We start from the raw sequence: 14,231 nt of genomic DNA on the forward strand, positions 1-14,231 counted from the left end.
TTGTCTGGTCATAAGCTATTGCTTGGTTATCAATAAGCCCAATTATTTGCTTTTCTTAAATTATTAATAAGCCCAATTACTGGTCTGCTTAGGTAAGCCCATTGCTTCTTAAGCTCAATTACTGGTAATCAATAAGCTCAATTACTGCTGCTTAGGTTATATAAATAAGCCCAATTATTGGACAGTTTAGATTATCAATTACCCCTGTTTAGAATATCAATCTTTTACGAGTGAGTCGACTTATTGTTATTTCTTTTTTTTGCAATGTTGTGCTTCATTTATATTGTAAAAGAAACATTCACATATTGATGCAGAACCATTATTTTGTAAACACAATGCTGTTTTGTTCATCGCTGTATTTCCCTTGGAGTCATTCATTCTTTACATACACGTATACCTATTATGTACAATTCATATCGCTGTCCTCATTACACAACAAACACGCTTCATTGTTGCCGTAGGAAGATAATTGATTTATTTTCGAAGCGATTATTTGTATATATATTATATATTTCAGACAATAAATTTTGTCCTTCCAGATTTTATTATAGAATAATATGTTTCTTGTAAAGGAAGCTCTATTTCAATACCTATTACCTTCTTTACATTTTGGTTACGATAATTGAAGTCTGTAACAGAGCAATGGTCGTTGGTATAAATGCAAAGGATTTTATGTATGTTATATAATTAAACCATTTTGTCAGGTTAAACATTAATAATTGTGTTCAACTTTGTTTAATATGGTAGACGAAGGCAACAGAAGAAGATAGGGCGGTGCTCTAGTTTGTATATAGACAATTAAGTTAGCCAGGCGGGCTATAGTTTGTATATAGACACTATAGTTATCCTGATTCAGTCAGGTCTGTTTTTTACAATATTATAACACCAAAGACTTAGACATAGACTTACACAAAATGGCGACGACTTTACAACACGCCATATAACTTATATATTCGTGCTGTATCCTAGACTTATAACGTTAAGTTATCTCTCTTGTAATTTTATTTATTCTGTTATCTTTTAAGACAACTCCATTGCAGTCGGGTGACGTTACACAAAAATCTATTCATCACATATATCCTGTCCGGCGCTGCCTGGATCCTGATGTTTGCTCTCATGGACAATCACGTCATGGTTAAGGAAAACAAGGTGAGCAAACGCTGGAAACGTTCGTCGAAGTGAAACGTACAAATGTATGTATATAATATAATGGAATACGTCAATCTGTTAACCAATTATCATTCGGGGATACCTAAATTCGCGATTTTAATTTCAAAACAAAATGAAAAAATCAACATTCACAGATTTAAAAATTGAATATTTTTATGAATATATGTCATGTTACATTTAATAACAATTCCCGGCAATAAACATTCACGAATTTCCTTGGATAACGCAATCCACCAAAGTAATATGCACGTAATGGTTTGTTTATTAAATGTTACTAGTTGCCTATTTACATCATGTATTTACTTCTTCTTTATTTATGTAATAACTTATATATTTATGACCAGTATGGGTATTTCGGAATCAACATTTTTATGTTTATATTTTGAAAGAATTACAATTCACCTCACTGTGCGTGGGTTAATCGCTTAGACGAGTCACTCATCAAAACTAGCGCATATTCATGTTAAAAGAAGGAATTGCTCTTTAAGACATGTTTAAATTTTAGTGGAAGATGCTTTATGTAAGGTATCTTTCTTGAGGATTGTGTGACATTTTGCTTTGATTCTAAATAAATTATGATAATCTCTTATTGTTTTCTTTCGTAGCCATTCTGTCAAGCGCTGCACGTGCTGACCCAGTACCTGACGTTGTGTAACTATTTTTGGATGTTCTGTGAAGGGTTTTATCTCCATACTCTGATCGTATTTGCCTTCACTAATGACAAGCGCCTTCTCGTCATATGTTACCTGATCGGCTGGGGTAAGACTGGCTCCTGTATAGCATTTTATCATTATCATGTAGTACATTTCTGTAGGGTAATCCTTCATAATTCTGTTTTTGCATATCGTACAGTTCAATCTCTCCCAGGGCGCATTGTGGTCCTCACATTTCACCTCTGTTAACAGCCCACGGAAATTTCAAGACTCTTGAAAAACGTATTTCGGATGAATAATAAATTCTTTAATAGATATTGTACGTTTCCCTTTGCATCGTTTTCCTGTAAACGATTGTCAGTCCTTACATAACATACTTTGATCATTCAATATCAAACCAAACAATTATGAATTATTTTACGTATATACTAGATTTACTTGTAAGTAAATACTTACGATTTGCATACGCCGTCTGCCGTTTCAAAATTATCACTTTGACGTCATATATAATGGGTGCGCAATGTATTTAAACAATCGTCATGACGTTATATTCTGTGACCCAAAGTCAATAGACGGTCAGTTTGTGAGCTAGCGGTGAATGTGGGGACCGTAATGAACTGTCGGATATATTGTGTACATTTACCTCTCTTGCGGGTAGATATTCATTGTTACGTCATCATTTTGTTGAAACTCGGAAACAGTTGACGTCACAATCAAATAATTTCCTCATGGACACATGACTGGAATATACAAAACCAAATTCAGTAATACCGTAAGGGGAATTATGAAATAAATAGTTTTGTGAGGAAAAATATAACAAAGGGTTTCTTTTTGTGACAAACAGTCGGTCCACTGATCCCGACAGCGGTATACGCGGCAGTTCGAGGTTCAAAGCCGGAATTACGTCAGGGGTAAGTATACGTTTTCGAATAAACATTTGTCTGCTGATTTCATTAATGTCAACCTCAGATCTCTGTAAAAAGCGATCATCTATATAAGGGGAGTCTTACTTTCCGGTCACCATTGACGTCTTAGTACTTTGTAAGATACTGCATTGTCAGTGTTCGATAGGAAATGCTTGATTAATAAATACATATTTTACATTACAGGTGTTGGTCGAGAACGACAGCTGAGAACTGGATCCTGACGGGGCCTGTCCTTGTATCGTTAGTGGTGAGTGTGAAACTTCTATTATCAACCAGGGTCATTAAAGAACATGATAGATGTAGGAGATGGAGTTGGAGATGGAGATGAATACACCGACACAACTACTCGATGTTCAATTCGACTTTGAAACCATGAAGTTTGGAGTTAAATTTTGGGGCACACATGGTCAATGCCAACCTTTTGTTTGCATATTTTGTACTGACACTAACCTAGATTTTATTTTATAGTCTCAGGTGACATCGTTTTTGTCCCTTTTTGGCGATACATTCTTTAATTACATATAATATGTTTGTAGTTTGGTTCGCTACTGTGTATCATAATGTGATAATTTGTTCTAATGTTTCAGGTAAATTTTCTTTTCCTACTCAACATATTACGGATTCTGCTTTCCAAATTACGGGCAGTAAATTCAAGCGAAGCACATCAGTCCAGGTAAATAACTGTCTATAAAAGTACAATTGTAGGTAGCTGTTGTCCTGTTATGTAATAGTCAAGCAAATACAATATATATATACTTCAAATAAAAATGTGTCCCATGTTGTAGGGTATTGTTTTAAAGTGAAATCCGTTCAATCACGTGGTCGGTAACTACATTATTCAATGAGATGGGCTGTTGCTCAGATGCTACAAATCCAACGTGTTTTTTCTTGTTATTAGTAACCGTACCTACTTCAGAATGTTTTAACATATGTACCAAATTGTGAACAATAACTGATAGTGATAGACAAATTTGAATGATTCAGTATCATTTTCATAAGTCATACAGAAAACAAACTCTAAACAAATATTATTTATTTATTTCCTTGTGTTCCACGAACATACATTGCTGCAAAAAACGTTCAATAAGTGCAATATAGAGCTGGCTTGATATGTGAATTAAGAAATATCATTTTCGTTTTTAAAATGTTGTTGAATATTAATATGCGAAATATTTTGATTTAAAGTGTTTATCCTTTTGATTGTTTCATTTCCAGACGGGCAGCGCGCGCTACACTAATCTTGATACCTCTGCTAGGCCTTCAGTATTTCGTAATACCATTTAAACCAAATACAGCTTCACCTGTCTATGACATCATATCCGCTATACTGACGTCATACCAGGTAGGTAATAGTACTGTTATAAGGATTTACTTTCACAAAGATTTTATAGATTTTTTTTATAAATTTCATAATTTTAAACATTTTGTCAGATGGTAGTACAATTATCTAATATATAATTATATCATGTATTGTAAGCATTTCTAACTTCATACAGATATATGGTATCGTGTTACCTTTCGGCAAGCCAATTAAGATATTTCCATTTATTTAATTAACATATTCTGCTTTGTTTTCAGGGAGTTCTCGTTGCACTATTTTTCTGTTTTGGTAATGGTGAAGTTATAAACGTTGTCCGCCGGAAGTGGAAACTAATGCGACAGAGATTAGGCAGCGTGGATATGAAGCGTAGTAATACATTTAACGTTAGTCTACTAGAGACAACATATGTTCCAAGGAATACATCAACATCTAATTCTTTACACAGAAAATCAGTAGACGGGGTCACCGGGAAGGTTTGTAACTTGTATGTGTACTTTTGCGAATTCAAATCAAATCGTTTTAGTGACATATAATACCAGATATTTTCTAGTAAGATATAATATGTACTTAAAATAATTAAGGAATTTTGGAATTTCGTCTATTTAGTTGTAGAGCGAAGAGTAGAAAACAAATCTTATTGCAGTTTTATGCCAAATAAAAATAAATACCATCGTTAATCACGTAAATTAAAGTTAAGAAGTAAATCATGATCCATATTATATGTAACTGGTGTATTTTATCATTTACAGGATGTGTGTAAAACAGATGAAACGTCATACACACCAGTTATACGTGATGTTCGAGATAACGGGGAAGTTTGAGACATTATAACATCGCCAATTATGGGGACAGGCAAATAACTGACGCAGCCATTCACAAATAGGATGTCATTGTGAAGTGAAAATACGTCATCATGATCATGATGGATTATTAAGACACCGTCATTCCATTCATTAGAAGGCCTACGGTGAATAACTATTAAATGATTGTACAATTGTAGCATCATCATTCTACATAGCAGCAGGCTTGTGAAATTGCTTTATTCAGTGCTTTGACAAGGACATAAAAACAAAAGGTTAAAGTGAAATCAGTGCCGATTTGTATGTTGGAAACGTCAAATTCGAAAAGCTACGAGAAAGAAAAAAAACATCTTCTTCTATGAAAGTTTTAAAATGTAAATTTATTCCGACACATTAAAACATGAATTGAGGACGTTAAAGAGATACCGAGGCGGCTCCATGAAATTGGTGGAAAAGAAATCGGATATGACCACGATATGGAGACGGTAAGATTACAGTCGTTATCTTTTCAGTAGATACATAATTTAGATTTACGATTAAAAGAAAGATAAGTACAAAACCTTTATTAACACTCGTATCTTTAGTATGTATTGCCAGCCAAGATAATGACTTAGTAAAGTGATTAGATAATCTTCAAAAATGATATATTACACGGTAAATTCGTACCTTTTCATTCTCTTTCAGGAACACTGTGAGACATAAGACATTTCGTCCATGGAGACAAGGACCAAACGTTTTGTCGTCGATGTTAAAACGTTATTTATGTCCTTGACATAAATATTGAAAAACCAAGTCGTCGAGGGTATATTCGATATTGGCGGTGGCTGTGATTGTTCGGATTATTTAATTAGTCAACAAGAAATCGTCTTGAATACGCTGCTAAACATTGCAAATGTGGAAATTGAATGGCTACCTACAATTAAGATAGAAACATCAAATCAAAATGTGTGCATAGACACATTGTAACTTGTTTGTCTTTTAAAGCAGTGAATACTATTACAATATCAGAAAATAAATCCTGCAAAGGATTACCTCGGGATAATTTCTGAGTTGACATTATTTCCAATCCATGCAATTGATATCGCCATTCCAAGACGCTTCTGCTATATACATGGATGCTGCTGCCATATACAAGGACCAATGCATTCGTGGCTGCGATGGTAGATGGATGTTGTACAGATACATTACGTGTGCACCAAAACCCAAGGCTGTGATATCCATATCCTAATTTACTCTAAATCGACATCATATTCAATCCAATATTCTGATAATGACTTTCAGAGAAATAGAAATTCACGTTGGCTACAAAATTGTAGTAAATATATATTTGCATGGTGATTTATATACATGGAAACGAATCGAAATTAGTTTCTTATGATGAATTACAATAAAAAATCAATATATACCTGTGGCAATTAAAGTTTATAATTTTATTCATGACCTCGTATGGATATTACATTTGACATCGAAGCTGACAATGCATGTACTTATAATAGTAATTCATTTATTATTTTATCATCATTTTCTCAGTCTTTTTTATTGTTTTGAATTTGCGTTGTCAGCTTTAATGTGCAATATTTATATTGTTTACTAATGCATTTAGAAAGGTGAATTCATAGACATATTGCTGTTCACTGATCAATTATTATTATTATATATATATATGGTATTAATCACTTATCCACGACAGTCATCATTATGATAATTACTCTTCAATCACCATCCTTAGTCACAGGTTTTTATATACACTTTGTCGATTATAATGATTAATTTATATGCCCTACGATCAAATACCCCAGCGATATCAGTCGTTATGGTAACTTTCCATCGTCATTACAATTTGTATCAGCATCTAGACACAGATTCAGTGATTATCTCAGAATGTTTCTATCAAGACTATATATTCTGATGTTAAATAAATAATAAAATATGTTTTAATTAATACGTGATGGTCTCAACTATATAATAAATCTTCTGAGCAATCCTATTAAAATACATATTCTTATATTAAGCACTTTGTTCAAAAGAAAGTATGACAACATCCCATAAGGGGTTAAGTTAGAATGATTTTTTATCACCTTTATATCAGATCAAAATTTCCACACTTTGCTACATCAATTGAAAACGCCATTTCGTCCAGTATACATATATACTAACATTTGTGTTATTTGAGTTGCATAACTAGGCACACGTAAATAATTCTGACAATTTAAAAAAAAAAGACTATTTCATCCCCATTAACGATTCTGGTCACAGGATTTTATTGATCATTTCAAAAGGTCACCAGAATGTGACCTCTAGTGGGATGTTGTCAGATATTTTTATCAAACGTAGTGAAAATAAGGATTTGTATTGTAATCAGATTGGACACAATATATGACATATATATTCAGTACTTTCAATACATACTAGAATAAATATGAAATTATCCGAATCCAAGATAACTGACTGTAATCTTGTCCAGTTAGTCCCAAAATGCAATATTTTGTGATCACATTAATGGTTCCTGTGATTTGAGACTGTGCTATACTAGTGTACAATTCTTTTTAGAGATATATTTAGGTATAACGGCCAACCTTGTCATTTTTGGAGCTGAATGCTATCATAATTATACTTCAGAAATCAACGCTTAACCCTGACCATCTGAGGTGTGATACATAAAATGTAAAGGAAACAATAAATATATGTCTTACTACTATTATTGACCAGTTTCAACAGTCTGATTGAAATACAGATCCTTATAACCAATGCGTTTAATAGAGGATCCAACAACATCCCACAAAAAGTTATGTTCGGAAGACCTTTGTACCACGTGTTTTTCAGATAATACGCTTTTTTTGTGAGATTTTTTATAGTGATATTTTCGCGAGTTAACTTCGTAAACAAAAATCATTCTGACAACTTTTTAAAACAATTCCGTCCCCTTAAGGTCTCATTCAAGATTCTGGCAGTAGCAATTTGATTGGCAATTTTTAAAGGTCATATGGACATGGCCCCTTATGGGATGTTGTCAGATTCTCTTATCCAACGCAGTGATAATAAGGATCTGTATTTTAATCAGATTGCAGATTCAATAGTGGTTTGAAAAGGCTGAACTTTTCACAGAACACTATTATTTTTCCTAAGGTAGCACTATAGGTCTTCAATGGTTCTCGAATATTAAACGGAAGGTGCTACCTGAGGCAGCATTCTATAGGCGACACGTTCTATGTTATTCTTGTTATTCCGATTCGAGATGGACGTTCTCCTATATATGTAAAACATCAATTTAATTAGCCTATTCTGTGGAGCCCTTTGTAGTAGGCTTTATTTCCGCTGTATCGATGATAGACAATGTTTGATAGTACTTGTTTTATTAAACTAGTCTAAAAGATTAAATGTTAGTCTAAAAGATTAAATGTTTGCTCGTCAAGGTCTGCAAGGAAAAAAAACAAAAAACGTCTTAGACTCGTTTAAAAAATCACAACGTTGCTAGATAAATGCGGTTTTCGATGATCTCTCAATTTTGCGCACTTTCAGAATTAGATAACATTGTCGGTGTCTTTCGATTTCAATCAGGGCGATGGTTAGGTTAGATGTGTCATCATGTGGTCACGTGACTGTCACGGGCAACAACATTACATCTTGTTACTAAGTATAACCAGAGCGCCCCTATATAGTTGTTTTCTAATGCAAACAAATATTATGTACTTGTTCATCATACTGATAACTATTAAATTTTTCATAATGTGCGATATTGATTTTAATGGTTTTGCAATGCGCATTAAGATTGTATTCTTGTAGGGTTTCGGTCCCGTTGAAGTCTCGTTTCGTCAAAGATCAAAGACGTTATGAGATTTTTAAATACAATTTATCGATACCTGTAGCTAGTCATTTTTAATTAAATCATCACTTCGCCAGTAGGTTTAGCTGTATCGAGTTTTTTGCTGTAAATCTTTACTAGGTTCCTTTTAATTAAGACATTGAGCATTAATGTGTGAAATGTGAAACTTTAGTCACTTTATTTTTACATTTCATGGTAAATTTAGCACTTTTTCTTTACTCTAATACTCTAAAATGTTGAAAAAATTACAAATATTCAAATGGGGCAAAAAACAGTACACGGACCCCCATTATTTTTCTGCCTTTCACAAGTGTCTGTTTGTCTTAATCTTCTTAACACACACAGATCAATGAACGACCCTGGTAGTTAATGATACGTTAGACCAATCAAACAAAGTGAAACACCTTCGGAAATAAAAAAAACCCAACCAAACAAACACAAACGCATCACATTTTATACAAAAGATAATGTATTCATCCAGAATAGCGCAAGGCCTCTCACACTCAATCTTGTACACTTTTTCAGCAATTTCCAAAACCACATATGATTGTGTCGTGCACCAAAAATACATGAACACTTTATTACATGTAAATCATATGACGAAAATGTACAATGCGCATAAAATATACGAATTTAATTTTTGTCGATGTTAGGCGAGTGAAGCCAGGCAAATGTACCTCTCGTTGAGGCGCATCAAGCACACGTGATACTGACGTCATCAGAATACTGTAGAATATCATTTGATCGTGTATAACATTAAGTCGCCAGTTGATATAACCAGAAACATTACAAACATATCAATTATTTATTTCTATCATTCTTCGCAGTGAAATGCGCGTCACAATTACTCTGCTATATAGATAATAACGTAATAGTAGCTTGTACTTCTGCAGTAAATATTGCGTCACTGCGGATAACTGCCTTTCTTAATTCAAGCGCAAGTTTTAATCACAGTGAAGCTGACATGAATGTACGGCACCGATAATAATGATACAGTAGAAATAAACTAGAATGTGTAAGTCATAACGGTTTACGATCATGATAAAGGATGACTTCACATTTGTTTGTACCTATCACTGTACAATGTATAAATGTCTAATCACATGTTCCTGTGAACAACACATCTATAAGTAAGTTACACTTGGACTTCTGAATAATAACGTCACTATAACTCATTTTCCTCTGTGAAGTGTGACGTCAGGATGAAACACGATTTTACAGCAATTTAAACGTTCTGATAGCTCGTATTTCATTCTTAATAATATGGTCTATATTACTCATTTTACTATCTGAAAGTTGAACCCACATGAGAATGGTGACGTCATTTCAATAAATTGTTTGAAATAATGACGTCACACTATAATTTCTGCGTAACTATGGCACATCCATTTAACGGTTAATCATCCCTCTGTTGAATGATGACGTCATAATAAACCGTCTTTCTTGTGATGACGTATACCTCTCATGTTAAGTAAATATCCGAATGATCACGTCACAATGACATCCTTTCCTCAGTTATTTGCATGTCCTTATGATTGATGACTCAAACTTCCCCATTATCTCGAATCACGGGTGTGTATGACGCGATATCCGTTTTACATACATCCTGCAAATGATAAAACGCACCAGTTTACTGCTTAATTTGATAAACTGTAATTTATCATAAACATTTTTAACCTTCCCTCTTTAAGTGGTAAGGTGCAAATACATGTTAACTTTCTATCTTATGATTTATATTAATTAAGATCTTTAATACCGTAAGTCTACTTTGTATTATATATTATTCGTCACTGAGAGGTTTTGATTTAGATTCGCAAAATTATACAAAACATCAAGCGTACATGTAAAACAGCAAAACTACAAACCTTCCCGCTGACCCCGTCTACTGATTTTCTGTGTAAAGAATTAGATGTTGATGTATTCCTTGGAACATATGTTGTCTCTAGCAGACTAACGTTAAATGTATTACTGCGCTTCATATCCACGCTGCCTAATCTCTGTCGCATTAAATTCCACTTCCGGCGGATAATGTTTATAACTTCGCCATTACCAAAACAGAAAAATAGTGCAACAAGAACTCCCTGAAAGCAAAGCAGTATATAAGTAAACGAGAATATCGTAATGGGCTTTCGAAAAAGTTTAACACAGGCACTTAAAGGGAGTTATAAATGCTTACGTCCGAAAATGATAATATAAGGAATATATTTGTACTATCACCAATTGAAAAGTTACTATCATTATAGATTTGATTCTCATATATTTATACTGGCCTCTATTGATAACTTGATATTGATGAAACTCTGTATCATATATTTCCTACATGGACCTAAAAGTAGATCCGAGTCATGTTATATCAGTACCTACACCTACCTGGTATGACGTTAGTATAGCGGATATGATGTCATAGATAGGTGACGCTGTGTTTGGTTTAAATGGTATGACGAAATACTGTAGGCCTAGCAGGGGTATCAAGATTAGTGTAGCACGCGCTGTTCGTCTGGAAATAAAAGGCATTAACATAATGCATAGCCCAAGTAAAGTACCAATATAGGAACTGTCTGTCATCAAATCCTTTTCTATTACAATAAAATATATATTTTAAATTTTATAGGAATAAGAACCCAAATATAACATAAAATTATACAATTACAATTTTGGTTCAATTCACGTTAGGCCAAGCAAATGAAAAATTAAATACACCGTAAAACAAGGGTTTTCGCATTTTTGTGCCGCCTGCAAGGCAAGGACGACACTTAGGTATCATTATATCGGCGTTAGGGAAATGGTTTCCGTGCGATAACTTTAGTATTTATTGTCCGATTTCATCCGAATTGGTATATTGCTCTGTATCAATGTGATATCGGATGAGTTCGATAATAGTCAAAGTCCGTCAATATTTGCAAGAATTACGGGACTTGATAACTTCACCTAATTCTTTACAAAATTTTCAACTGTAAATAAGTATATTTCTGATTAAATCGTCTACATTTTTAATTAACACTTTGAACAAAATAAAAAAAAACAACACAATTTGCATATATAACAATGATCGTCACCGTTTGTTTTATTTATACACTGTTCAATATGTTTGTATGTTTTTGATTGTTGAGTGTTACGACCCATAAACAACCACGTCATGTAAGGACGTGCCTGGTTTGTCCCATATGGGATTCGAACTTCTACCAAGAAGTGGATAGCGTCTGGTAATATGCACTGACATCTTAACCACTTGGCCACAACGGCCCCCCTCCGTAACATGATTACTACACACACGACCTTATAATCATTTACTTACCTAGACTGATGTGCTTCGCTCGAATTTACCGCCCGTAATTTGGAAAGCAGAATCCGTAATATGTTGAGTAAAAACAGGAAATTTATCTGAAATTAAAAAAAAAACACGTAACAAATTAAAGGGACAAAAACGATGGCACCAGAGAATATAAAAATAAAATCTAGGTTAGGTTCAGTACGCAATATCCTAAAAAAGGGTTGGCATTGACAATGTGTGTCCCAATATTTAACCAGTAACTCCCAACTTCATGGTTTCAAAGTCGAATGGATTATCGAGTAGTTTTGTCGGTTTGTTTCTTTCTGAATTAAGTCCACCTCCTACATCTATTACATTCTTTAATGACCCTGGTTGATGATAGAAGGTTCACACTGACCACTAACGATAAAATGACAGGTCCTGTCAGGATCCAGTTCTCAGCTGTCGTTCTCGACCAACACCTGTAATGTAATTTATGTATTCATTCATCTGGTATTTCCTATAAAAAATGACTGTCATAAGACGATGCAACATCAACATTTACAAATTGTGTTTTAGATTTTACTTGTTTTTTTTTCTTATCCTGATCTTTTAGATACAGTCCTTATTTATATCCTCATATTAATGTCTGCCTTGTAGTTTGCCCCTAAATGACCTTAGTTGTCGATGGGCCGTAAAACTAACAAACAAATACATAAAAAGACTAAACAGTAACCTGGGTACGCAGCCTCCCAATACATAGACATTAACTCGTCGTATACATGAGAGGCCTTCCTTACAGGACCCTGGCCGTTAATAGGACGCTATTCATGGGAGGTCGTCCTCACACGTCCCTGGCTGTTAATAGTACGTTAACATAATAAACTAAACCTAGCCTAACTTGCTTCCAATGTCGATTTGCTCAAAAAACACTTTTCTGATCAAATAAGGACAATATCAAAAGGTCGGTAGATGTTGTAAGTATGACGTATACTTACCCCTGACGTAATGCCGGCTTTGAACCTCGAACGGAAGCGTACACCGCTGTCGGGATCAGTGGACCGACTGAAAACACAATGTTATGTTAAAATGTTTACGTATTAAGTATAATATTCCATTTGCTTGAGATCATGATTTTCGCATTGGTGTAGATATATGCCGAATATGTTTCGTGAAGTCGATCTAAACAATTTAACAATACGCATTTTGTGTGTGTACTTACGTGTGTGCTACTGATATGACAAAACCAAATGTTTCTATTCTATTGACAATAAATTTTGTATGGATGACTTTAATATGTTGATTATCCTAAAGATGGAACATATTGATTTAAATATTGGAAGTGCACAGATGATTTTATTTTTGTTTCTATGTCGTCGAAAAAAGTGGTTCCACTGAGAGCAGCGGGGTAATTGATTTGGTAATAGCAAAAGTGTATATGGATTTAAAAGATAACATAAAAAAGAAAATGTAAACATCAAACTGCCTTCCTAGAGTGTTTATTGTCCCAGAATTAACGCAAATTATTCATAACGCGCGTTACTCTATTTGTCTGCAATCCTGAGTGAATTATAGGATCAAAAATCCCTTACGAAGGCTAATTAATGTTTAACAATTTTACATATTGAAAAGAGTTCATCATATTTGGAAAACATATATGCGCGAAAATATAATCAAATCGAAACAAGCGGAACTTTCTTCGCCGCAAGAAATTCTCCCTTAACGGTGTTACAGATCTGATTTTGTATACAAGTTATTTGCACCTGCAGAAGGGATGTAATTGTGACGTCAACTGTTTGCAAGTGTAACATCATAATATATAGAGAAAACGAAGTGAATGTTCACTTCAAAATAATGACGTCACAATGGATACCTACCCACAATGTAGTAGCTTTGCAATATGAAAACACGTAATTATGCAGGGTGTTTAAGGCCTTAACCTCCATGTAAAATGTATTACATGATACTGATACAATGATATACAGGAGCCAGCTTACCCCAGCCGATCAGGTAACATATGACGAGAAGGCGTTTGTCGTTAGTAAAGGCAAATACTATCAGTGTATGGAGATAAAACCCCTCACAGAACATCCAAAAATAGTTACACAACGTCAGGTACTGGGTCAGCACGTGCAGCGCTTGACAGGATGGCTACGAAAGACAACAATGATATTATATTAGTAGTTAATCAAAAAGTTAATATTCACACCATCCTTGAAAAGGTATCTTCTTTTTCAATAACATAAATTGTGATCGAAATCAAAATTGGTTAAGAAAGGTATCTGATT

General features: G+C 34.0%; 2 protein-coding genes across 2 annotated transcripts in view; one reads left to right on the forward strand and one right to left on the reverse strand.

Moving 5' to 3' along the window:
• LOC138310839 (calcitonin gene-related peptide type 1 receptor-like) overlaps window positions 1-6,812 on the forward strand; it is a 43,363-nt gene extending 36,551 nt beyond the window's left edge. Inside the window, exons 5-13 of the mRNA XM_069252163.1 lie at window positions 1,026-1,149; window positions 1,776-1,929; window positions 2,668-2,734; window positions 2,933-2,996; window positions 3,337-3,422; window positions 3,965-4,091; window positions 4,328-4,543; window positions 4,820-5,355; window positions 5,555-6,812. Coding sequence (XP_069108264.1) covers window positions 1,026-1,149; window positions 1,776-1,929; window positions 2,668-2,734; window positions 2,933-2,996; window positions 3,337-3,422; window positions 3,965-4,091; window positions 4,328-4,543; window positions 4,820-4,891 — 910 coding nt within the window. The 3' untranslated portion in view covers window positions 4,892-5,355; window positions 5,555-6,812. The remainder of the gene's footprint in view (window positions 1-1,025; window positions 1,150-1,775; window positions 1,930-2,667; window positions 2,735-2,932; window positions 2,997-3,336; window positions 3,423-3,964; window positions 4,092-4,327; window positions 4,544-4,819; window positions 5,356-5,554) is intronic.
• A 2,321-nt stretch (window positions 6,813-9,133) lies between these two features.
• LOC138310716 (calcitonin gene-related peptide type 1 receptor-like) overlaps window positions 9,134-14,231 on the reverse strand; it is a 40,930-nt gene continuing 35,832 nt past the window's right edge. The window contains exons 6-12 of the mRNA XM_069252055.1: window positions 13,941-14,094; window positions 12,942-13,008; window positions 12,362-12,425; window positions 11,989-12,074; window positions 11,064-11,190; window positions 10,559-10,774; window positions 9,134-10,299 (exon numbers count right to left, since the gene is read on the reverse strand). Of these exons, the coding sequence (XP_069108156.1) occupies window positions 10,237-10,299; window positions 10,559-10,774; window positions 11,064-11,190; window positions 11,989-12,074; window positions 12,362-12,425; window positions 12,942-13,008; window positions 13,941-14,094 (777 nt within the window). The 3' untranslated portion in view covers window positions 9,134-10,236. The remainder of the gene's footprint in view (window positions 10,300-10,558; window positions 10,775-11,063; window positions 11,191-11,988; window positions 12,075-12,361; window positions 12,426-12,941; window positions 13,009-13,940; window positions 14,095-14,231) is intronic.

The sequence above is a fragment of the Argopecten irradians genome, chromosome 16, assembly GCF_041381155.1.
Source record: "Argopecten irradians isolate NY chromosome 16, Ai_NY, whole genome shotgun sequence".
Classification (NCBI taxonomy): domain Eukaryota; kingdom Metazoa; phylum Mollusca; class Bivalvia; order Pectinida; family Pectinidae; genus Argopecten; species Argopecten irradians.